This window comes from Hyperoodon ampullatus (assembly GCF_949752795.1).
Source record: "Hyperoodon ampullatus genome assembly, chromosome: 5".
In the NCBI taxonomy this organism is placed as follows: domain Eukaryota; kingdom Metazoa; phylum Chordata; class Mammalia; order Artiodactyla; family Ziphiidae; genus Hyperoodon; species Hyperoodon ampullatus.
In genome coordinates this window covers 67,227,034-67,253,481 of record NC_136918.1, presented here as the reverse complement: position 1 = coordinate 67,253,481, position 26,448 = coordinate 67,227,034, and the positions used below count along the sequence as shown (strand labels likewise).

General features: G+C 38.1%; 1 protein-coding gene across 1 annotated transcript in view; it reads left to right on the top strand.

The window, feature by feature from the left end:
- Positions 1-26,448, top strand: part of PPM1L (protein phosphatase, Mg2+/Mn2+ dependent 1L) — a gene marked incomplete at both ends in the record, with an annotated part of 327,211 nt that overhangs the window by 195,713 nt on the left and 105,050 nt on the right. The window contains one exon of the mRNA XM_079705034.1: positions 13,821-13,995. Coding sequence (XP_079561160.1) covers positions 13,821-13,995 — 175 coding nt within the window. The remainder of the gene's footprint in view (positions 1-13,820; positions 13,996-26,448) is intronic.

Here is a 26,448-nt window from a genome sequence, read left to right as displayed (position 1 = left end):
AGATACTTTGTGTGTGTTTCTGGGAAGAGGATCCATTGCTCTCGTCAGATTTTCATTTAGGTTCGAAATTATACATAAATTACAAGAAACACTTTCTTGGTTTGAGATAAGCTCTGGCTCTGCCTAAACCAGCCGTCCTGTTTCTGTGGTATTAAACAAGATTTGGTGCCCAAGAAATATAAAATAGTATGACATCTATATGCCTTACGGCAAATGTCAGAGTGATAGAAAGAATCAGAGGGGGGCCTGGTCCTTTTCTCTTTTATGTTTGTGGCTATATAGAGTGATCACTCACAGGGTTTTAAGCCTAGTTTTAAAGCACCCCCTCCCCATAATTTTCTTCCAGCATGCCTGCACTGGGCTAGATGTTAGGGAAACCGTTGTATGTGAAAAAACTTTTGTCCTACCTGCTAGTTGCTCATAAATTAGTGATGAGACAAATAGATGACTAGATGGAGACACTATGAATGAAGTGGTAGAGAGCTGTAGTAGAGGTCTGATGAAGGGCAGTGCTGTGGCAGCTCTAGTGAGGCAGCAATAGCTTTTGTTCTGGAAGATATGTTTGCAACGTAAGCGATGACTCCTATCCGTACAGGAGTAGTTTTAAAACAGTGTGCCACTGAGATTGGTCATGTTGTTTGACTTCACTCATTCATTTATGTAAAAAACATATATTGTGCACCTTTAACATAAAAGGCACTGTGAAGGCTCCTTAAGATGTAATGTTTAGAATATATTAAAGTTACTCCATCTTTAGTTTCAATGTTATAAATTAATTAACATAGAAAGTACAGTGTTGTGATCAGTTGCCTCATATCCTGTCTGGAAAGGGGTAAAATATAAATTTAGTAAGTGAAAAAAAAAACCAATATGCGGTAGATGGCTACCGAATGCATTCTTTATTGACCTACGTGTGAGATGCAACAAATTACATTTTCCTTCTCAGGTTAACCTCAAAATAGTTTTGATGGTTGGTCTTGCAGGTAGAGCCAGTGGTGGTGAAGACTAAATAAAACTTTCAGGCAGTACAGATTTTTGTGTTTTCCTCTATACAGGGTTAAATTTCTGAGTAGACAACATTTGCCTTTCCTGACCTTTACTTGCCAACTTTACACCTTATTCCCAGGGATTTCTCTGGGTGCTTTCCTGCTTCTCATTCCCCCTCCCTGTGTGTAAAAATCTGATCAACATGTCCACACGAAGACTGACCATTTCTTGGTGTATTACTCTTCCTTAAAATATTTGCCTTTTGGGAAGGGGAAGAACTGGCATAAACCAGAGGTTGCAAGCTGTAATGTTAGAATTTCAGGGCTCAAAGCCAAAAGGGAAAATTATTTGGGGGCAGGGATCCTTCTCGTGTTCCTCAAATCACACTACGTTAGACTAGATTCCTGGACAGAAAGATGGACCCTTTTCCAGCCCCCCACTGCACATACAAGGAGCCTAAATCTCATACTGGTTTTGAAGGCACTTAAAAAAAAAAAATTAATTAATTAATTTATGGCTCTGTTGGGTCTTCTTTTTTTAAAAATTTATTTATTTATTTATTTATGGCTCTGTTGGGTCTTCGTTGCTGCACATGGGCTTTCTCTAGTTGCCGCGAGTGGGGGCTGTTCTTCATTGCGGTGCGTGGGCTTCTCGTTGCGGTGGCTTCTCTTGTTGCGGAGCATGGGCTCTAGGTGCGTGGGCTTCAGTACTTGTGACTCACAGGCTCAGTAGTTGTGGTGCATGGGCTCAGTAGTTGTTGCACACGGGCTTAGTTGCTCCGTGGCATGTGGGATCTTCCTGGACCAGGGCTCGAACCCGTGTCCCCTGCATTGACAGGCGGATTCTTAACCACTGAGCCACCAGGGAAGTCCCTTGAAGGCAGTTCTTAAAGCCATGTCAAACTGGGGACATCAACCCAACTGGCATTGGCCTTGTGGTTCCCTACCATCGTGGCTACACTTGCTCTCTGGATGTGCTCCCTAAAGAGCCTGATAGGAAGCTATGGGCAGGAGTCAAGTGAGGCCCAGGAGGGGTTCTCTGGCCCTGTTGCCAGCAAGGAGCTTTTGGCTGACTCCCTGAGGGACTGCTCTATTGTCATAGCTACAGAGTCCTTTTTGATTAATAATTCATGTGTGTTTTATAATTCGTTATAACAGTTGGTCCCATTGGCTTCCTGAATCCCCAAGGACATTTTTAGTTAGCGTGGAACTTTCTAGAATACATTTGTATAGCGCTCATGGAAGTTAAATTTTTGTCAAGCTTTATAGCCCAACATTCAGAAATGGAAGGGAACTTTATCAGTAATTAATTTCCTTTCAAATAGGAAATATTTTTCTTTCTATAAACAAACATTTTTCTTCTAATGATCTCAAGTGTATAGAATGTTAAACAATATCTTACTTCTTTTTATAACTGCCGAAGACAAAGGAACTCACCTATCACACAAATTTAACAAGACCACTCTGGCTGAGTGCTGCTTGTTTTCTCGACAGGTTTATGAAGAACTCTACTGGTTGGAAGTTTTTATGTTGCCATCTCTCAGGAGAACTTAGGTGTGTGTATGTGCTTTAAAATAAAAAAAAAAAAAAAAAGAAGGACCGTGGAACTAATATAGTATGGCCTGTTCCCCCTGACTCTCTGGAATATGTGTGGTAACTGAGGGCCAAAGAATTTATTAATCATCACTTTAGTAGTAGTAGTAGCAAAATAACCTAAACTTTTCTTTAGACTGTAAAAAGATAAATTTTTAATCCCTTAGAGTTTGAATGTAGATTTCACCAAGAAAATAAGATTAGGAAGATGGACCACATGGCTAAACAGTATTTGATACTGCCGTACTGCGAGATATATATATAGATAGATAGATAGATCTATATATATATGTGTGTGTGTGTATATATATATATATATAGAGAGAGAGAGAGAGCCTCCATCTGCTGTCAGGGAAGCCATCATTCAAGAAATGGAGTTTTAATTATATTTTCATGCTATAGCATGCTTGGTGCTACCATGTGAATATGCCTCAGATTACATATGGATCAGATGACTGATAGAGTTATTAAAGGTTTGTCCCTTGAGGAATCCTGGAGGAATTGTCCTGAACCTATAACTTAGCAGTCATCATCTTAGTGTTTAAACTAAATGAAAACTTCACTCTCCATATTAAGTAGGTTAGGTTATATGGCTCCGAGTCCCTAGCATGCTGAGTGTTATGCCCTCTGTGGTGGTCATTTTGCCACACAACTGACTAGCATTTGCACATCCACAGCTTTGGTTCTCCAGAGCAATCTCAAATCTCCATAATAAGCATAGGATAGCATTGACACACTTCAGTTTTAAGTCTGAGACTTTTTCCTGATGCCGTGTGTCTTGAAGGAATCAAATTTGCCTTCTTGAGGCAGAATTATGAATTCAGGAGTGCAAGATGGTCCTCTCAAAGAGGTTTTTCTTATTTAAATAACCCCTCCAGGTTAGAGGTGGCAAAGACTAAAAATGGAAAGAAATGACACTCTTGGCAGGCGAGAGAAAAGAACAACTCCCTTGCCTCTGTCCTCTTGCTGGTGGGCAAGGGCGCTCACTCTGACTTTGTTTTGAAGCGCCTGGAGCCAAAGAGCAGTTGTCAAAAGTTAATGGTAGGGGCTTCCCTGGTAGCGCAGTGGTTGAGAGTCTGCCTGCCGATGCAGGGACACGGGTTCGTGCCCCGGTCTGGGAGGATACCACATGCCGCGGAGCGGCTGGGCCCGTGAGCCATGGCCGCTGAGCCTGCGCGTCCGGAGCCTGTGCTCCGCAACGGGAGAGGCCATGGTATGTTACCCTAAGAAAGATGGATGCCAAGGTGGACCTAGGTAAATTCACATGCTGTCCATGCTGGGTGCTGTCAACTCAGCACATGTGCATTCACCTCCCTTCAAGGGCAGGGCAACCTTGTCTGTGATAAAAATATTACCTCCTTCTCTCTTCTGTCTTCCTGTGGCACGAATTTTGAATGATCGGCTTTATGATCTCTCTCTTATCTCCTGAATACCTAGCGATCATCCCTGAGGTACTGTTTCCTAAAATTCAGCTCTTCTCTACTCAGTATTTGCAGAATTGATTTCCCACCTAACCTCCCTTGTGTGTCTTCCTCATTGTCAAAATCTGCTTCTCCTCAGAGGGTCACTGATCAGATGCCCTCGGAGCCAGATATAGAACCTTATTGTGTGTGGCATCAATGTTAAATTTAGCCTTAGCATGGGTCCCAGGATCAGCCCCTTTGCTTTAGTCTCCTTTTGATCCAGTCTTAGAAGCCTGTGTCCATTCATAATCGACAGTCATATCAGAAGCAGCAGCACTGTGTGTTCCAAGCCAGGCATATATATTGTGTAAATATAAACTGAAAGGCGCTGCCATCAATTATTCGTCCCATTCATTTCACTGGAGCTTGAGGATGTTTCTCTGCCAAATTACTGTGTGTGTGTGTGTGTGTGTGTGTGTGTGTGTGTGTGCACATTAAATAAAATGAAGGGGGAAGGGTAATTTATAAAATCAGATAATTGGAAAGATATTAAAATCCTGAAACTTCTTATCTTGGCAAAGCACAGCCTGGACCATCCTTGAGGCAAAAGTGGGTATTTCTTCTTAAGATGCATTTTCAAGGTTTTGTAATCTTAGAATCTCATGTGTTGGTTTTTCAAATTTGCTTTGAAATTGGGTCTTTACATCAGGATCAACATTTATAGCAACTCATTACAAACTTAATGATAAAATCCATTCCTTGATTTTAAAAATATCTTCTAAGTAAGAATTTATTGAGTATAGGGGAAGCTTTCTTTCCTTTGAATACCATACCTAATTTTTTAAAATATAAAATTGTATACTGTATACTAGGTCTTAGACATTTGATTGAAAAGAAGGGGGCAAAAAACCTCCTACAACTATGAAATATGCAGTACTAAATAAAAATTGTAAGACATGTTTTCATAGTTCTGGACATCAGAAGCCTATTTTTATTTTAAATCTGTTAAAGTTAAAATGAATAGTAACTTACCCTTTGCAAAGTTCTAGAGAAAAATACTAAAAGTGATTTGAACATAGTACTAATTTACTCCTGATCTTTCTCTAATGGAGGCTCTATTAGAATTTAATTTAATATCATTTAATATCTTTTCTTGGAAATAGCTTTTGCCTCCCTGGAACTTGTAACCAAAATCATTAGTATGATATTTTTCTTTGGAGTTCTATAAAATAATACTTTTTCCTCCTAGAGGTTTTTCTTTTTTTAAGGGGTGGTGGATATTCCATAAAATACAGAGAGGTGGATGGTTTTCAGGCTTACAGTTAAGTGTTCAAAGTAAATTTAATATGTTTCACTGTACTTTGTTTTCCCGTTGTTTTCAATAGCATCTCCATCATCTTTAGCTTCCAGTTTTGCAACACCGAAGCCATTTTATGGGTTTTTCTTTTCCATCTGTCACCAAGCTTTGCTCATGTGCTCTTTTATTCTCTTCTCAATGGCTTTATCCTAGTCTGGGGCTGCTTTACCCTACAAAAGAAGGGACCACAGTAGGCATTGCCTTCTTTTTAAAATACAAAATTTTTTTTCTTTTCTGGTTCAAAAGAATTTGGTGATTCCTGCTCCAATCCACGACTCACTGCGTAACCAAGGATAAATTACTTAACCTCTCTGAGTCTGTTTCCTCATCTGTGAAAACCAGTAAGTGTTGTCATGAGGGTGAAATAAGCAAACACATGTGAAGCATTCAGCACAGTGCTTGGCACATAGAAAGTGGTCAATCATTTTTCTATTTTTTTTTTTATTTTAGAAAATTTGGAAAATGAAGAAAACGGCATAGAGAAAAAATATCACCCAAACTCTTACTAGTCTGAGATAACTAATGATGCATATTAACGTAATTCAACCATTTTCCCCTCATATGTGTCGTAAACAGACTGCTTTATAATCTGCTCTTCATTATGAACGTTTTCCTACATTATTAGTATTCTTTCATAACATGATTTTTTTTTTCTTTTTTTTTTTTGCGGTATGCGGGCCTCTCACTGTTGTGGCCTCTCCCATTGCGGAGCACAGGCTCCGGACGCGCGGGCTCATCGGCCTTGGCTCACGGGCCCAGCTGCTCCGCGGCATGTGGGATCTTCCCGGACCGGGGCACGAACCCGTATCCCCTGCATCGGCAGGCGGATTCTCAACCACTGTGCTACCAGGGAAGCCCCATAACATGATTTTTAATAGCTGCATTGTGTTCCATTTCTTGGCTATCCCATGACATAATCAACCAATTTGTAGACCAACTTTCATTATCTTGAATAATACTTTGATAAACATGTTTGCTACACAAGACTTTATGCTCATCTTTAACTTTTTCTTAAAATAAATTCCTGGAAAGACAATTACTAGGTTAAAAGTGTAAATTACTTTAAAGTTTTTGTTACTTTTTTTCATTTGCTGTCCCCAAAGTGTCCTATTTATATTCCAATCACAGTGTAGAAGGCCATTTTCCTTTTCTTCAGACTTTTTACTTGTCTCCCTGCTTTAATCTTTCTCTCTTTCAGTGTATTTTAAGCTCAACTCCAAGCACATTCTTACTCAGACAAGATTTGATAATTGACTCACTCTTTTTGATGTTTCGGTTGTTTCCTGTTGCTAACTGCTACCAATCAAAGCTCCCGGGTTTAACAGGGAGTTAAAACTTCTCCACCTGCCAGCTCTCTCAGACTCCTAGTTTCATCACCTTCTTTTATGATTTCTCCCCATGAACTCACATTCATTCACTACTTTCTAGATTGCTTTTCTTTCCTCTAGCAAGAACTTCTTACCTCGAAACTGATCCTTAAACTCCACCGGAATGATTTCCTGATTCTTTTTCTTGTGCCCTCTTTAATTTCTCTCCCTAGAGGCCGCTCAGCACTCACAGTAGCTCATATGTTAAACAAAATTCATCTCAAGATTCATGTCTGTTTTTGTGTTGGTTTGTAAAATGTGTTTTTCCAGTGTTTCACCTGTGTGTGCTGTTTGCATGTTAAAACTGCAGGTTGATGGCAGAGGTCTGTTCTCCCAACAGTGTCAAATCTAATGTGCTTCACTCAGCAGACGCTCAATAAATTAGAATTGGCTGGCTGACAGGTTTTCTTTTTAAGATGAACTGTGAAGCGTTTAGCAGCTTTTGAAGTGCACTTTTTTTTTGCACTCTCCCTCCCTGTCCCCCACCAAACTCTTTCATATACACTGGTTATTTCTTAAAGAACATTCAACTGTTATAGTAAATAGCATTTTAGCATAATGACCTACTAGGTCAGCATTCTATCCACTAGGTTCCCAGAATTTAGATCCTCAATCATTCTGCTTCTTTTATCTTTTTCATCCATTGAGTCCTTTTACAGGGTTGATACTCTAACCCTTTTCTGTCTTCCAGACTGAAGTTGGCATGGGTAATATGAATGTATGCACATTCTGTAAGAAGGTGCTCTGGGCACCTTTTGTGTCCTACCTCACAAGCTTTTAGCTCATCTTTTTATTGTAGCTGTTAACCATCTTCCCAGGTGTAACCGGAAGAACTGATGAACCTGTGTCTTCCCCTTTCTGTCCTGAGGCTTCTCTGCCGCCACATGGGGTATGTTTGGGAACCTACTCAGCAGTTCAGACAAGCAAAACCGGAATGCCCAGGAGGAGTTAACACCCCTCAAGGCAACCCTTCACTCGGACACAATTCTGAGGCATTCTACATGACTGCTTAGAGAGTCCCTAGAAGAATTGAGTTCATTGCCAAATGAAGAAATAAAGGCAAGAATGGAAAAGATCAAACAATTATGGAGAGGAAGTCGTTAAATAAAGCTTCATATACAGCTTTGTATATGAAGTACATAATTTACCATGTTGGCATGTGAATGATGATTTGGGTTTCAGCCATTTACTTCCTAAAATAATGGCTCCAATAATGATTGAAGACCAGGTGTACTTCCATTTGCCAGTAGAAAACCAGACTTGTATGCTGTTTCTAGAATCATGAAAGGAAGTTCTGATTGCAGGCAAAGAATTATGAACTGTCCAAAAGTTTTCTCTAAAAGCTATCTCAAAGTCCCTGATTCTTGGATACAGTGAAGATATTAAGCTTCTATGGTAGAAAGTGCTGAACTGGGTGCTGGGAGAACACAAGATGTGTAAGATACAGTCTTTACATCAGCCAAACTGGGGAGCCAAAATACCTGTACCTTTATAAATACTTGAAAGACTGTTGGTTGCTATTAGGTGGGTTTACTAACAGAGTTTATAGCATTTGAGCCTACTTTGAAGGATGTGAAGGATTGACCAAATCCATAATTTGCCTACTTTCACTCAAAGTTATTTTGAAGATACAGAATGATAAATTGCTCAGAAAAGTATAAAGTACTGCACAAATGCAAGACACTGAAAATGGTAACAAAGTACTGTTTCTGATAGTTAGGTTATAAGAATATGCAATTTAGGACTTAAACTTCTAGTAGCGCTTATCATTGATTAAAGAATAGATAAGTAATCCTATATTTTAATTTTGTTTTTCACTTCATTTTTAGAATTCTAGTGAAGTTTTAAAATTTAAATTGCTATTTGTATTATCTATCACTTGTGCAATAATTCCAATCTCAGTTAATAATATGACAGCCTGTTTTTTATTGAGATATGATTGACATATTAGTTTCAGGTGTACAGCATAATGATTCAATATTTGTATATGTTGCAAAATGATCACCACAATAAGGTCTAGTTAACCACACATAGTTATGCATTTTTTTCCTGTGATGAAAATGTTTAAAATCTGTTCTTTTATCAACTTTCAACTAAGCAATACAGCCTTATTAACTATAGTCACCATGCTGTACATTATAACCTCAGGACTTATTATTTTTTTTGTAAGTGGGAGTTTGATATCTTTTAACCACTTTCACCCATTTTGCTCACCTCTGGCACCCACCAGTCTATTCTCTGTATCTATGAGTTTGGTTTTTGTGGGTTTTTTTTGTTTTGTTTTTATTTTCCACATATAAGTGAGATCATAAGGTATTTGTATGACATCCTGTTTTTTGGCATAGGTTTATGCTTGAACATAAGGTTTTGACTGACATTTGAGTACATGTAGAGAATCACCTCAGTATAAAGGTGATTTCTTGAAATATCTTGATAGAAGCTAGTATTTTGCTAGAGTTGTTTCTTTCTATTCCTCTTTAAAATCTTTCCCAGAGGAAAGAACTCTATACAGTAGTCCCTCAGTATCCACAGAAGATTGGTTGCAGGACCCTCTTGGATACCAAAATATGAGTCACTCAAGTTGCATATTAAATGGTGTAATATTTACATATAACCTATGCATATACTTTAAATCATCTCTAGATCACTTATAATACCTAATACAATGTAAATGCTATGTAAATAGTTGTTAGATACAATGTAAATGCTATGTAAATAGTTGCTGGCATGACAAATTCACTCTTTGCTTTTGGGAACTCTCTGGTATTTTTTTGGAATTTAAAAAAATTGAAGTATAGTTGACATACAGTATTATGTTAGTTTCAGGTGTACAACATAGTTATTTGACAATTAAGTACGTTACAAAATGATCACTACAGTAAGTCCAGTAACCATCTGTCACCATACAAAATTATTACAATATTATCGACTACAATCATACCTCCAAGATATCGTGGGTTTGGTTCCAGACTGCCGCAATAAAGCAAATATTGCAATAAAGTGAGTCACGAATTTTTTGGTTTCCGATTGCGTGTAAAAGTTATTTTTACATTATAGTCTATTAAGTGTGCAATAGCATTATGTCTTAAGAAACCAATGTATTGTAACTCAATTTAAAAATACTTTATTTTTTTTCATCCGCTGAGTCCACTGAGTAAGATACTTAGGGAGTTTGTGATTGACATGTACACACTGCTATATTTAAAATGGCTAACCAACAAGGACCTACTGTATAGCACAGGGAACTCTGCTCAATATTACATAACAACCTAAATGAGAAAACAATTTGAAAAAGAATAGATACATGTATATGTATAACTGAATCACTTTGCTGTACACTTGAAACTAACACAACACTGTTAATCAACTATACTCCAATATAAAATAAAAAGTAAAAAAAAACCAATTTGCAGGGCTTCCCTGGTGGCGCAGTGGTTGGGGGTCCGCCTGCTGACGCAGGGGACACGGGTTCGTGACCCGGTCCGGGAAGACCCCACATGCCGTGGAGCGGCTGGGCCCATGAGCCATGGCCACTGAGCCTGCGCGTTCGGAGCCTGTGCTCCTCAGCGGGAGAGGCCACAACAGTGAGAGGCCTGCGTACCGCAAAAAAAAAAAAAAAAAAAAAAAGATTTGCAGAAACAATTTCATGGCTTAAAATGAAGACTTTCTGAAAAAAAATACCTTATTGCTAAAAAATGCTAACCATTATCTTACAATGTGGGGTTGCCACAAACCTTCAATTCTTAAAAACAAACAAACAAAAACAAAAAATTGAAGCACAATAAAACAAGGGATGCCTATATATTCCTTATGCTGTGTATTACATCTCCATGATTTATTTATTTTATAACTTGAAGTTCGCACCTCTTAATCCCCTTCACCTATTTCACCCAACCTCCCACTCCCTCTCCTTTGGCAACCACCAGTTTGTTCTCTATATCCATAAGTCTGTTTCTGTGTTCTTTGGTTTGTTCGTTTGTTTTTTAGATTCCACATATAAATGAGATCACATAGTGTTTGTCTTTCTCTGCGTAATTTATTTCACTTAGCATAATACCATTTTGTTGCAAATGGCAAGATTTCCTTCTTTTTTATAGATGAGTTATATTCCTTTGTACATATATATACCATATCTTCTTTTATCCATTCATCTATTACTGGACTTTTAGGTTGCTTCCATATCTTGGCTATAGTAAATAGTGCTACAGTGAACATAGGGGTGTATATATCTTTTTGAATTAGTGGGTTTTTTTCCCTTGGGTAAATACTCAGAAGTGGAATTGCTAGATCGTTTGGTGGTTCTATTTTTAACTTTTCGAGGAACATTCATACTGTTTTCCATAGTGGCAGCACCAATTTACATTCCCACCAACAGTGCAAGAGGGTTCCCTTTTCTCCACACCCTTACCAACACTTGTTATTTGTGGTCTTTTTGATGACAGCCATTCTGACAGGTGTGAGGTGATATCTCATTGTGATTTTGATTTGCATTTCCCTGTTGATTAATGACGTTGAGCATCTTTTCATGTGTCCGTTGGCCATCTGTATGTCTTCTTTGGAGAAATGTCTATTCAGGTTCTCCACCCATTTTTTAAATGGATTTTAAAAATTTAATTGTATGACTTCTTTATATACTTTGGATAATAACCCCTTATCAGATACACCATTTGCAAATAGCTTCTCCTGTTCATTAGGTTGCCTTTTTGTTTTGTTGATGGTTTCCTTTGCTGTGCAAAAGCTTTTTAGTTTGATGTAGTTCCATTTGTTTATTTTTGCTTTTGTTTCCTTTGCCTGAGGGGACAGAGCCAAAAAAATATTGCTAAGATCAGTGTCACAGAGAGTACTGACTGTGTGTTCTTCTAGAAGTTTTACGGTTTCAGGCCTTAACGTCTTTAATCCATTTTGAGTTTATTTTTGTATGTGGTGTAAGAAAATGGTCCTCTTACTGAGGCCACACTGGTGTGCAGGGCTGGCCCCCAGTACAGCTGGCTGTAAGGACTGGCTACAACTGTTGCAGGTGTTCTGGTGTGCCGGGCTGACCCCTGGGGCGGGAGCCGCTTTGGGGGGATGCCAGTGCCTGCCAAGGGTGCCCGATGGGATGGGCAAGGCTGAGGGCCACGTTGGAGGAGCTCTGGTGCTCTCTGAGGGCACCTACCTGGGCTGATGGGGCAGGGTTTCTTTCCAAATATTTTCTATCTGCAGCTGGTTGAATCCACAGATGTGGAACCCGCAGATACAGAGGGCTGACTATACATGAAGTTATACTGTTTTAGAAATGAAATGCCAAAATTTAACTCCACTATAGTAAAAAATATAGGCCCGTTTCCGAGACCTCCACCATGACCATGATTTGAATTAAAAGAGTAAATCAGTGGACACAATAGGAAGGAAATGTGTGGTATGCTTTCAGTTATACTGAATACACCAGTATTTGTTAAATGTGCATTATGGAATTATTTCCTGTACCTCATAGATATTTCCAAGGAAAAAAATTAAAGACACGTGTTACACTGAATAGCAAGGTAGTATGAATTTTAAAAGAGTTATTCTGCAGTATGTCTCTTCATTTTCCATTGTCAGGAGAAAATTGTTATGAAACTCGAATTAAATATGTTGTGCTAATGTGCTGAGTCCATTTACATTCTATGGAATAATTTTATTTGTTCTGCACTAGCTGGCTGGCAGAGAAAATGAACAGTGTTTGGTGATATTTTAAGTTGTAATTTCATCAGCAACCGACTTAGGGGATCCAAATATAAATCTGGAAATGAAGTGTTGTGTGCTATATTTGGCTACTCTGAAGACTGAAATATAATTTTTCCACCACTTTCCAGTGAGTTTTTCCTGAGAAGTCAGTTGTCATTGTTCTGGCAAGTTTCTTTTCATCCTAGACTGTGCTAACATTTAGAAGGAAAACTACGAAGGTTCTTTACCAAAAGAACATATTTTAAAGATAATTTTTTTTAATTACAGGAATTTTTAAAAAATATTAAACTATGTAGATGTGTCTTCACCTTATTCTGGGCCCATACCCCAGAGACAATCCTGTTTAACAGTTTCTTTTATTTTAGTTTTCTAGTGATTGTGAGTATAATTTTAAACAATATATGTATGCCTTCATTTATTTATCAACCTTAGACCCTATACATATGATGGAGGACTGCACTGTAAGAAGATGCCAAAACTCTTGGCATTCTCAAGAGATATGTTTTAAGAATTTCAATTCTCCTGAGTCATACATGCTGCCGTATTACTTAATTTCTCCCTTAAAGTTCTATTTAACTTTAACTGTGATTCTTAACTGGAAGGGAGAAGAGTGTGCTATGGCCCCAGTCCACCAGAAGAATGTATCAGAATCTTTGGGAAGGTCTTTTTCAAAGTACAGATGTCTTCCTTCCTACCTCCAAGGGAAGCTTGCTTACCTGGTTGAAAGTCACTGTGTGTAATTTCAGATGTTACTAGTTGGGAGTACACTGTGCAGATAATGTAGAAGCAGCGGGAAAAAAGTTAAGAATAATATATATAAAGGCCAAGATATTTAAGTGGTGAACAGTTCTTTTCAGGTTGAGGCATCTTTGTTTTAGTTCTTTTCGTTTTCTGTTTCTCCTATTATTCCGTTATCAGCCCTAGCAGAGGGCTTTCCTTTTTGTTTACTTCACAAGAGTTCCTGCATAAGCATTAATGAGCAGAGAACAACAAAGCAAAGCAGAGGTTTGGATGCCACAGCATAGGATGGCTTACTGCTGAGATGAGTTACTAGCTTATGCATTCTAGATTAGGGCGAGTCAGATTTATATCCAGTAAAATTACTATCACAGGACCTTCTGGGTTCAGTGGAATAGCTGAAACTCTGAGTTCAACTCCATGAATGCCAACCCATCATCTTTTGTACCTTTAAACCTGATAGGAAACTCTTAGAGGTCTGTAATTCTGTGTATTTGAAGATCAACCTTACTTGGTACAGTGGAGTCTAAAAATGACAACAGTGACAAGGATGTGATTGTCTAAAGGGTTGGTTCCACAGTACTTTGAGTTCTCACTACAGCACCTGAGGGGAAGTGAAAAGCCTAAGATGAGAAATACCAATGGGGTTCTCTACTTGTTTTATCTGCAGACGGCAGCTGAATATGTAAAATCTCGACTCCCAGAGGCCCTTAAACAGCATCTTCAAGACTACGAGAAAGACAAAGAAAATAGTGTATTGTCTTACCAGACCATCCTCGAACAGCAGATTCTATCAATTGACCGAGAAATGCTAGAAAAATTGACTGTATCCTATGATGAAGCAGGTATGTTGGTCTTTAATAGACACACACACACACACACACACACACACACACACAATGTTTTTTCCCTGAAAAAATTTCTTTTTAGATTTTGGTTAAATTAGGTCCTTTTCTTTGGTAGAAGATGAAGGGCAGACTGGATTCAAAGTTACATAACATGGATTAACAGTAAGTTTCTTCTCTGCAGTTTTAGTATCAAAGATTTCATCAGGAGATTTCTAAAAATAGCTCTTAAATATCAAATCCCTTTAAAATTTTGGCTCTTTTTTAAATGGAATTGTTCTGGCCTTTTATCAACCATGTGCTCCTGTTGACTTAATCTTTTAAAGTGTCACTTCAATTTTGGATACCAGCTAAAAACTTTTACATCCAATAATCCAAGAACTGTTAGTTGCTTCAAGTGTTATTTTTTAATTTCAGAGATCTTCTTTTCTAAAGCAGTACCATTTTTTTCCTGAAGTTTCAAGCTGAACTTCACTTTCTTTTCCTTAAGCTCCTCAGATGAATCCTAGCCCCTAACACCACACTGGACACTTCGGTTCACTGCCTTCCGTAAGTTCATATTATCCGAAGGAGCTTATTAATGAAGGCCTGGATAGACCTCCTTACAACACCATTTTATCTATTACATGGTTTGTTGGCTAAAACCTAATTTTAATGAAACCAGTGCAGTATTACTTGGAATTATTAAAATCTTTAATAAAATTAAACTTATTCAGGAAAAATATCTTGATTAAAATTGTCATAGCACCCCTGCCCGCTGCCCCCCCCCCAAGAAATGGAGAAAAAAGTATGGGAAAATAGGTTTCTAATGGTCAAACATTGGTAGTATTAATTTCCTTTTTAATACCAGGAGCTTCTGTTTTTATTTCTACAAGGAAGTTGTTATTTTACATCTTATTTTCTTTCACATGATCTTAAACAGTCTCAATGCTGACATTCTTAACATTTGATTTCAAGCTTGAATAGCAAACAGAAGAGCAGATTTTTAAAAAAATGCTGCACATGCCTAACCACTGATGCAGTTTTTCTAGTTATTAAGCTGTCCACATTTTCATTCAACCTTTTAACCTCTTTACATCCACATGATAGATACCCATTTCTAGCCTCACCCAGGACAACATCTCTACTCTCTCTGATTCTCCTTTGCTTTATTATGTTTTCCAGACACAATGGCTCTCTTCTGCCTATTGGGTATTTATTTGGTCTCTGTATTTGTCTTGTGTTTAACATTCTTCTCTTTGGAATTCTCATTCATCTCCTCTCTCATCTCCAGTGGAGTAAAGTAAGGCTATGATCAGCCCAATCAAAATAATATTTAAATTTTCATAGCATCTCAGAGATCATAGAAGTCAAATAGTCCATCTACTTCCTGTCCCCATAATCACTTTTTAAATTTTATTGAAGTATAGTTGATTTACAATGTTGTGTTAATTTCTGCTGTACAGCAAAGTGATTCAGTTATATATATATATATATATATATATATATTCTTTTTCATATTCTTTTCCATTATGGTTTATCACAGGATATTGAATATAGTTCCCAGTGCTATACAGTAGGACCTTGTTGTTTATCCATCCTATGTATAATAGTTTGCATCTGCTATTCCCAAACTCCCAATCCTTCCCTCCCCAACCCCACTTCCCCCTTGGCAACCACAAGTCTATTCCCTATGCCTATGAGTCTGTGTCTGTTTCCTAGATATGTCCATTTATGTTGTCGTTTAGATTCCACATATAAGTGATATCATATGGTATTTGTCTTTCTCTTTCTGACTTACTTCACTTAGTATGATAATCTCTAGGTCCATCCATATTGCTGCAAATGCCATTACTTCATTCTTTTTTATGGCTGAGTAGTATTCCACTGTATATATGTACCACATCTTCTTTATCCATTCATCTGTCAGTGGACATTTAGGTTGCTTCCATGTCTTGGCTATTGTAAATAGTGCTGCTATGAATGTAGGGGTGCTTGTATCTTTTCAAATTATAGTCTTGTCTGGGAATATGCCCAGGAGTGGGATTGCTGGATCATATGACAACTCTATTTTTAGTTTTCTGAGGAACTTCCATACTGTTTTCCACAGTGGCTGTATCAATTTACATTCCTACCAACACTGTAGGAGGATTCCTTTTTCTTCACACCCTCTCCAGCATTTATTATTTGTAGATTTTTAAATGATAGCCATTCTTACTGGTGTGAGGTGGTGATACCTCACTGTAGTTTTGATTTACATTTCTCTAATAATTAATGATGATGAGCATCTTTTCATGTGCCTGTTAGCCATCTGTATGTCTTCTTTGGAGAAACCTCTATTTAGATCTTCTGCCCATTTTTTGATTGGGTTGTTTTTGTTGTTATTGAATTGTGTGAGCTGTTTGTGTAGTTTGGAAATTAGACCCTTATTGGTTGCATCATTTGCAAATATTTTCTCCCAGTCCGTAGGTTGTCTTTTCATTTTGTTTATGGTTTCCTTTACTGTGCAAAAGCTTATAAGTTTGATTAGGTTCCATTTGTTTATTTTTGCTTTTACTTCTATTGCCTTGGGAGACTGACCTAAGGAAACGTTGGTATGATTTATGTCAGAGAATATTTTGCCTATGCTCTCTCCTAGGAGTTTTATGGTGTCATGTCTTATGTTTAAGTTTTTAAGCCATTTTGAGTTTATTTTTTGTGTAGGGTGTGAGGGAGTGTTCTAACTTCATTGATTTACATGTGGCTGTCCAACTTCCCCAATACCACTTGCTGAAGAGACCGTCTTTTCCCCATTGTATATTCTTGCCTCCTTTGTCAAAGATTAATTGACCATAGGTATGTGGGTTTACTTCTGGGCTCTCTATTCTGTTCCATTGATCCATATGTCTGTTTTTGTGCCAATACAACAGTGTTTTGATTATTGTAGCTTTGTAGTATTGTCTGAAATCTGGGAGGGTTATGCCTCCTCCTATGTTTTTCTTTCCCTCAGGGTTGCTTTGGCAATTCTGGATCTTTTATGGTTCCATATAAATATTAGGATTACCCATAACTATTTTATAATGAGAAAACTGAGACCCACAGATTTGCCTCAAGTAACACAGTTACTTAGTTGTACAGCTGGGACTCCAACCTCCTCATTGCTAATCAAGCTGGGCTTTCACCATATTAATGCAGGTTCTCATTCACTCAGTAGTCATTTGTTGAATGCATAGCAATATGCTAGGCAGTTGGAAGAAAGGGGTATGAGTATAGAAAAAGGAAACAGAGACCTTCCTTAATAAAGTCTAGCTGGGCGCTGAAACATAGATATATGACTTCTGAAGAAAAATTCCTGAGGATTTTGAAATAAGTATGCTCTGTAATATGCACAAGCTGTTTAAGTTAAGCTGAGGGGATGTGGCGTAAAGGAATAATGAAAGTGGCTCAAGTTTTCAATGGAATTCTTTAGGGGAGGGATTTGCCTAAACCCTGAGGGACAAACAATGAACATGGGTTTGTGAGAAGAAGAGAGATGCAGCCCATGTGACGAAGGGACCCAAGGGGATGCCAAGATGGGAATCAACATCAGCTGCAACCTCCCACCACTCAACTTTTCCTTCCTCAGGAATAATTTTCCACTCACCTGCACTGTTGTTGAGCAATGATTAATCTAATCTGCAGAGGTACATTTGTACGTGACCCTTAGGAACAAATACTTTGGCATGGAATTAATCTATCAATAAATTCTACAGCATGAAATAGTGGAAATAACTACAGGATTGAGAGTTAGAGGATCTAAATTCCCAGCCTTTCCTCTAGCTTAATACTGGTATGATTAATGCCTAGAGCCTCTGTTTCTTCATGTATAAAGTTGGGCTAGTAAAATCTCACAGGGTTATTATGATAGTAAAATATATTATATTTGGGGAAGTCCTTAGTCCTTCATATTGCAAATGCCACTAGTGCTGAATGAGAACAGATTTGGATCTTGTCTACCACTGAGACCAGTTTAAAGTGCTAGTTGAGTTTTTTCTTGACATGCAGTGTTTGGGGAGACAGGCAAATTCTTAAAAATATCTTCAGAAGCTCTGAGAAGTCAGGCAACAACTACCTTTAAATCACCCTCTCCAGGCTCCATTTGCCCTTGGTCATTCCTGCATGAGGTGACACATGAATGTCACTGTGAGTTGTGAAATCAAAACACTGCCTTCTCCTCCACTACCCATATATAAACATATGAATGATTTTATTCCAAAAAAGAGGAGAAAATATCAATAGTTATTACTATCTAACAGAAAAAAATTTCATCATGATACAAAGGAATCAGGACAGAAAATTGGTAATAATATCTAACACCTTCAGATACAAACATCTTACACTAAGCCACTCATTTGCTTTAAACTGCTTAGCTTCTTTCCATGCTTTCCCAGTTTTACTTCCTTGCATTCTTAATTCAGCTCTCCCAGTTTTAGGAAGTAGTTAATTGTTAATTAGACAATATCATGGTCTCTTGAGAGGTTAATTTGTCTTTAATGCTCATCCACTGATAAATCAGCCTGAGTGACTTAATGACAGTTACCACCATCTGTGGCTTCTAAACTTCTAAAAGCAGTTAATGAAAAAAAATCCCTAGATGCTTGTCTAAAAGCATTGGCTCAGGACCTTTTCTCCCTCCTTTCTCTTTCTCTCTCAGTATCCTCTCGCCCCCTTTAAATACATATATATATTAATGCTTTACTCATTCACAATTCAACTCTCCAGCAACCTGACGTACTTGAAATCCAGCAAAAAATGGGAAGAAAGCTAAAGCCACGTGCAACCACGCCATGTCACAGAGGCTATAGTTTCTCACCTGGGATTTATATATTATTATTTTATATAGTTCTGACCAGTTAGGTTATATTTTCCAATGTGACATTTTCTTTATAAAAATTCTTTTTCTGAATTTGAGTGTTACAATTTTATTGCAGAAATAAATAGAAATAAGTAGAAGGGTTTAATAAGAGACTAGTAAGTATCTGTAATCCTACCATTGTAAACATTTTGGGTATATTTCGCTCACTCTAAGCATTTTTGAGATTTGAGATTTTGAGCATTTTTGATGTCTTGCAGTTTTATATCCTGCTTTTTTCACTTAACATTATTAGCTAAGCACTTCATTTTATTAAAACCTCTTCATGTGAAGGTAATTTTAATGGCTGCATAATATCTGTTCTTTGAAAGTACTACTCACTAAACATTTCTTATGTTGGACAATGATGGTTTTTGGTTTTGTTTTTGCTACTATGAGTAATGCTGCAATGAATATATACATTTGTCTGCATTTCATGTGACTCTAGGGAATAGACTTTAGAAAACGTGGGTGTAGAATTAGAATTGGAAGGTGAGAGAAGGGGATGATACTTATACGTAGAGCAGACAGAGCAGCAAGGTATAAGAGCAAAGAGTAAATCCATAAAAAGAAGTCATCATATCCCCAGCATTGCACTATACTCTAAGTCAAACCAGCCTTCACAGACCCTGTATTACAGAGTTGACATCATTGATCTCCATAACAGTGGCCTTCGTTCACAGAGAAACGATTCAATAATGTTAATTATATTCTGTATATAAAAATAGGGATTGTGGGCTTCCCTGGTGGCGCAGTGGTTGAGAGTCTGCCTGCTGATGCAGGGGACGTGGGTTCGTGCCCCGGTCTGGGAAGATCCACGTGCCGTGGAGCGGCTGGGCCCGTGAGCCATGGCCGCTGAGCCTGTGCGTCCGGAGCCTGTGCTCCGCAACGGGAGAGGCCACAACAGTGAGAGGCCTGCGTACCGCAAAATGAATGAATGAATGAATAAATAAATAAATAAATAAATAAATATTGTATAAACCAGTTTATAAAGATTTTCATCCAAATGGTTTATTTTTAAGTTTGACTGTTAATAGGAATAAAGATGTTTTGTAGTATAATTGAAAGAGGTCTTGGAGCCAAAACATCCAGAGTCTATTCCTAGCTCTGCTGCCAACCAAATATATGACCTTGAATGAGTCACCAAACCTCCCTAAAGCCTGTTTCCCTATAAATTGAACGTATGAACAGGATCTCATTGATGTCTTCCATTTCTAAAACTATGATCCTGGTATCTTGACAGTGGAAAACTCAGGTAGCCATAGTTTCTGCAAGGTTGCACTTAGCTTCTTCTTGAATCTTCTGCTTTCTCTGTTGCTTTTCTCCTCTCTCCCAAGACAGCCCATGTAATTTGTTTATAATATCTGACTAAAAGAAGACCACCGCTTAGCTATCCTGGCATCTGCACATGAATTTGCCCAGGCGTGCTTTTGTTGGTGGGAAGGGCAGTGAGACTGTGTGAATGAAGCAAAACTAGATTTTGGAAGGAAAGGTTCTGAGCCATCATTCATGGATTCTTGTTAAGATTGCTTAGATCTTTTTATTAGCACTTACTAATGCTAAGCAAAATCTAGCATGAGAAGATATGGTTTGCATTTGATCCATTCATGTTTTTATTTGAATGGGAGCACAAGTTCATACACATTTCAGTAGATTGGGTTTAGCAGAGAGAAATTTCCAAGGAAAATAGTTGCATGACTTGAAGGGATCAAAATAGCATTTCACACTGTCTCAGAGAGCATCTTGAACCTCAATATTTATTATTTGTCATAGTGGGCAAAAGTTGAAGGGTTGAAATAGCCTGAGAGGGAATCTTTTCTCGCATTATTTATTTTTATGTTTGTACATTATTCATATTTCTCTAAGCAATCTCAAATCGTTTATAATTTTTTCTTAAGTTTGGGCATAAATAATCTACACATTCCCTTGTTAAAGTAGTGTGATTTGTAATGCTTTGTGTTTGAGGGAATTGTGAGGAGAGTAGGCCCATTTATTTGAGAATGATACTCTCTGTTGTACAATCAAGAACCCTAAGGCATGGGAAACAGAAGTAGAAAGCGCCTCCTTCTCCCTTTGGGAAGAGCTGGCTATGCCTGTAAGAGGGTGGACAGTCCAGCAGTGGTATCTTGCTTCTAGCCTCGGGACAGTTGCCTAAGTTGCTGCTTTGATCTCCTTCTCAGAGTTAAACCTAAGACCAGCAAAGGTTTTATTTTTTCTTACAGTTCACTAGAAACCCAGACAGCCTTCCAATGAGCACATGTTTCTACCATGTAGAAAGAACACTCCCGAGTAGAAAGTGGACCAGACGGTGCAGATGAGGGAGAAAACTCAGCCAGCTGTTTATTGTGTTCATTTGGGCATCAGTTAAAGCTGGGGGCCTGCAGATCCATTGACAGGTGTCAGGCAATCATGTAGGATTTTCCCAGAGGAGGTGAGGAAGGAGGAGTAGCATTAATTTGTTAGCCTTTGCTTGGTGATTGCCTGATTGCAGCCTGACATTAGAAATGCGTGAGAGCTGAGCCCAAGCAAAGCTACCTGCCATGAAGAGACACAAGTACTGTAATGTACTTTTTGGAGAAATAGCTTTTTAAAAGGGTGGCGAATGTGCTGTAAGCAATTTAGGAAGTAGCTGGAGGGTTCCCTCCTACTGAGCTTATTTTATTCTTCCTAATATAGATGGTACCTAAAAGTTACATCTCTGATTTAATTGAGCCATTAACGTCAGAGTAATCAGTGGAAAACCATTTACTGTCATGGAGAAAAAAATTGAACACACGTTGAGAAACCAAACCCAGGAAAGAGACTGTAAATTATTTAGGGCCCTTTCAGGTTTTCTAAGAACATAAAAAATTCAGTAAAAAACCTTTGCAGAAAGTTCTTCACTCTAACAAATATAGTGAATTTCTCAGTCTGTTTCTCAAACAGGTCCTAAGGGAAGAGGTGGCTTTAGGTTTCCTTAATTTATATCTTCAATCAGGACCTTATTTCTGGGCTCAAAAGATGTTCTCACTGAGGCTTTCTGTCAGGATTTGGAAGGAAGAGAAAAACAGGGAAACTTAAGAAAAATGTCATAAAGGGAAATTTAATATTGGTTGTGTAACCTCTGACACCAACTTCTGAATTTCTGTAAAAAGTTAAATCTGTTTTATTTTTCCATTATGAGAGTAATATAAATACATTTTAGAACATTTTTAAAATATGGAAAAATAGAAAAGGAAAAGATAATCTCTAATTCCACCACCAAAACATAACCACCATCTTTTAGTATATTTACCTCTAGTCATTTTTCTCTGCTGGGTTTTAATAATTTGTGCCCAATTTTATACCTTTTTTTTTCATTTAACGCTGAAATATAATCATATTTCTCAATGCTCTTACAAGCTACTCAAAAGTAATTCGTAATGACTGCATAGTATTTTACTGAATGGATATGCCACAGTTATTGTTCCCATAACCTTTTAACATTTTCAGCATGGCCCCTCTCATTTATTCGTGTTTCATTTCTTGTCACCATATAGAATCCCTGAATTTGGAGGTCTGTTTCTTATCTGTGAAAAGATGAGAATGGTGGTATGATTAACAAAAACATAATGAAGACTTCTGTAATGCAGCCAATTATTAGTCATATAACAGTGGGAGCAGAGGACTAAAAGAGGTAGTTAAAATCCACTTATAAACTGATAACTTCTTTCTGGCCAGTAATACCAATCTTTTTAACCAAACTGATTTGAGTTTCAGTTATAATTCTTATACTTCCCCCTTTATATCATAGATTTAAAAAGTCAAAAGATAAAGTGGGGGGGAGTAGCAACTAAACAGAGTGACTTTGCCATCTACAAACTAGAAAACTATCCACCATGGCTGTTTGAAAGTACCCAAATATGTGATTCACCAGCCCTGGGGTTGGTTTCTATGTCTGTGGTGAGACATTGCGCCTCTCTTTGCTTGGTTTCATCGACTTTAAAAAAGGACATTGGATTAGATATTTTCTGAAGTCTTTCCCAGCTTTAACAATGTGTGTGATTTTGTGCTCAGTTCATTTAACGCTCATTGGTTCATTCAGTTATTTACTCTGTAAACATTGACCGAGTGCCTAGGAGCCAGGCATGGTGCCTTCCACTGGGAATGCCCAGATGACCACGTGGCCCTTCACTCCAGGTGTGTGTACGCACATGCATACGTGCATGTGCAGGTCTGTGTGGGAGTGGGAGGACAGAGTGACAGTGGTAGAAACAGATAACTAGAGTGCAGTGGAATTAGTGCTACAGAGTGTGTGTTCAGAGGACAGTGAATGGGTAGAGGAGGAAAGAATTAGGTTTGGGATTGAGAAAGAGTTCTTAAATCAGAAAATAAGTGAACCCGTAAATCTTTTGAACTGTTTGTCTTGAATGACAGTTGCATGTTTAAAGGCAGGTTTATTGTGAGTGATGCTTTTTTTCTTCTTTGCTCAGTAACTGTGGTGATGTGCCAGTGCCTTATACAGACCTATTCTTTTTTATAAATTTTTTAAATTGAAGCATAGTTGATTTACAATATTGTATTAATTTCTGCTGTATAGCAAAATGATTGTTTTTTATATATATGTATATATATTCTTTTTCATATTCCTTTCCACTATGGTTTATTATAAGATATTGAATATACTTCCCTGTGCTATACAGTAGGACCTTATTGTTTATCTATTTTATATATAGTACTTTGTATCTGCTAATTGCAAACTCCTAACTTATCCCTCTCCCGTCCTTCCCGTTTGGTAACCATAAGTTTGTTTTCTAAGTCTGTGAGTCTGCTTCTGTTTTGTAAATGAGTTCATTTGTATCATATTTTAGATTCCACATATAAGTGGTATCATATGATATTTGCCTTTGTCTGATTTACTTCACTTAGTATGATCATCTCTAGGTCCATCCAAGTTGCTGCAAATGGCATTATTTCATTCTTTTTTATGGCTGAGTAGTATTCCGTTGTATATATATACACCACGTCTTCTTTATCCATTCATCTGTCAATGGACGTTTAGGTTGTTTCCGTGTCTTGGCTATTATAAATAGTGCTGCTATGAACGTTGGGGTGCGTGTACCTTTTCAAATTAGTTTTCTCTGGATATATGTGCAGGAGTGGGATTGCTGGATCATATGGCAACTCTATTTTTATTTTTTTGAGGAACCTCCATACTGTTTTCCATAGTGGCTGCACCAATTTACATTCCCAGCAACAGTGTAGGAGGGTTCTCTTTTCTTCCTACCCTCTCCAGCATTTATTATTTGTAAACTTTCAGTGATGGCCATTCTGACTGATGTGAGGTGGTACCTCACTGTAGTTTTGATTTGCATTTCTCTGATAATTAGTGGTGTTGAGCATCTTTTCATGTGCCTGTTGGCCATCTATACAAACCTATTCTTAACCTCTGCTGTAACATCACCTTCCATATTCTAAGTGTTGCTGTCCAACTAATTTTAGTTTGCATAAATTAGCTTATATTAATATGCTTATCAGCATCACCTGTTTTCTTATGAGATCTCTCCCGCCACAGAGAAAAGAAATGATAATTCAGACTGAATTTTGTAAAAGTGATATGATGGGGAGTTATTTTTTTAAAAATCACATTTTCCAACTTCAAGTTATCTTTTTAATAGAAAGCCTCATATGCACTCTGAGAATAAATTGATCCAAGTTTTGCAGTGTGCAAATAAAAATTTAAATTGTAAAGAACTTTGCTGATAATACTGGAAACTGCTGGCTAATACTGAGGTTTAGAATAAGGACGTGCTGCCTCTGGTGATTAAAACATTTGGGACGTGCTGCCTCTGGTCATTAAAACATTTGACTAGAGCTGTGTTTTATCTTTCTAATCAAGTTGTCATTGTTTGCCACAAGGGAAGTAATGTTACTACCTGCTCTAAAGTAGTATTTGATTACAAGTCCTGGAGAAAATGTGTACACTTCAAAGAAAATAATTGTACCAGGTGGTCATAATTTAGACTGCATCGGCCAGCCAGAGACAGGATGCCGCTGCCATCTGTATCTCTTCCTTTCTGTACTATGGGAATTTTGTAACCAAGTTTCCGTAGATCTTGTTGGAATGCTTGTAATAAATCTTAATGAGATCCAAGTTAATGGTAAGACCTTCAGTCTGTAGGGAAAAAATGGGATAGTTTTTGAAGTGCCAGAATTTCTAATGTACCGTTACTGTCCATTTGTAGTGGTGAGATGTAAGCAAAATGCATCCTCTGGCTGACTTTCAGACTCGGAAGATCTGTAATCACAGGCAGCTGGACTGCTGTTTAATGTCATTTTGCAAGAATGTCATTTTGCAAGAAATTCAATCTTCGCAAGCTACTAGATATTCCAGTCTCATCTGGTAAATTGCCTCCTGAAAGGCATTGTTTTTAAGCCACCTTCTATTGCCCAGAGGAATTCTCTTTGTGTTTCTTTCTTTACTTAATGTCCTTGTCCCAAGGCTGTGTGGCTTAGGCTATTTCTGGTGCTGGTTTGATGGGGTTTCTGCAGTATATACTCTAAAGAGGCACCTGAATGTGCTCTTGTAGTTCTGTAATCAGTCCAAGGGAACTGTAAATCAGCTATGTAGAAATCACTAGGGGAAACACTGTTCATTCAACACAAACATTTACTGTGTGCCTGGTTCTGGCTAGGTGCTGAGAGTCTAAGAAATGGGGAAGGACAGTCAAGTCAGAGGTCTTTCCCCTTTGAATTTATTGCTAACCTGGACTACTGTCTCTATAAATCTGTTCTCTAAGAGGTGCTTCAAAATGACACCTTAGCTGGCTTCTTGCTTACCTGAGCCAGGGCCTTCCATTCTTCTGATCTCAGTCATTCTCATTCAAGGAGGTAACACAAATTACACGTTTGTTATTTATATCCTACTTGCTTCCTGAAAGTCCGATTTGCTATACATACAATAATAATGTTAAAATAAAAACAGAAAATCAAAGCCAAAACGGAGGAAGGAAACAAATGCACTAACCATAAAGAACAGACAAAATGAAACAGTTTTTCATTGGAGACAACTTCTAATACTAAAGTTGATGGAGACTTTTTCACAGGGTACCTTGTACTTTGGACATTGAGCAACATATCTCAGCTTGAGTTTCCCAAAAGCAGAGGCTGAAACAAAAGGCTTGAGTGCAGACAGTTAATCTAGGAATGCAGCTGAAGGAACAGGAGTGAGGGGCCTTGGGAGTGAACCAGGAAGGAGGGAAAAGAGAAACAAGGGGAAGCTGCCATGAGGACACAGAATGGAGCTGGCCTCCCCTGAGGGTGACTGCTGCTTAACCCGACTAAGGGAGCTTGTGAGTAGCATCCCAGAACCATCGTCAGGAGGTGAAGGGGGAAGCATTTAGCAGCAAGTCTCATCCCCTCATTTGTCAACGGTAGCTCCACTTCTGGTTTACATATGCCTGAGTGCTGAGTGGGTTCTGGGGACATCCCACACCTTGGTATCAGGGAAGCTCCAGGGAAGGGAGCAAGTGATAAAGGGTTCAGGCCAAGGTGTTCCCGGTGAATTTGAGGTTTTTGATGTCTTGTTGCGGAAAGAATTCAGTGAGAGACAAAGTGATAGGTAAGAAGTGGATTTATTTAGAGAG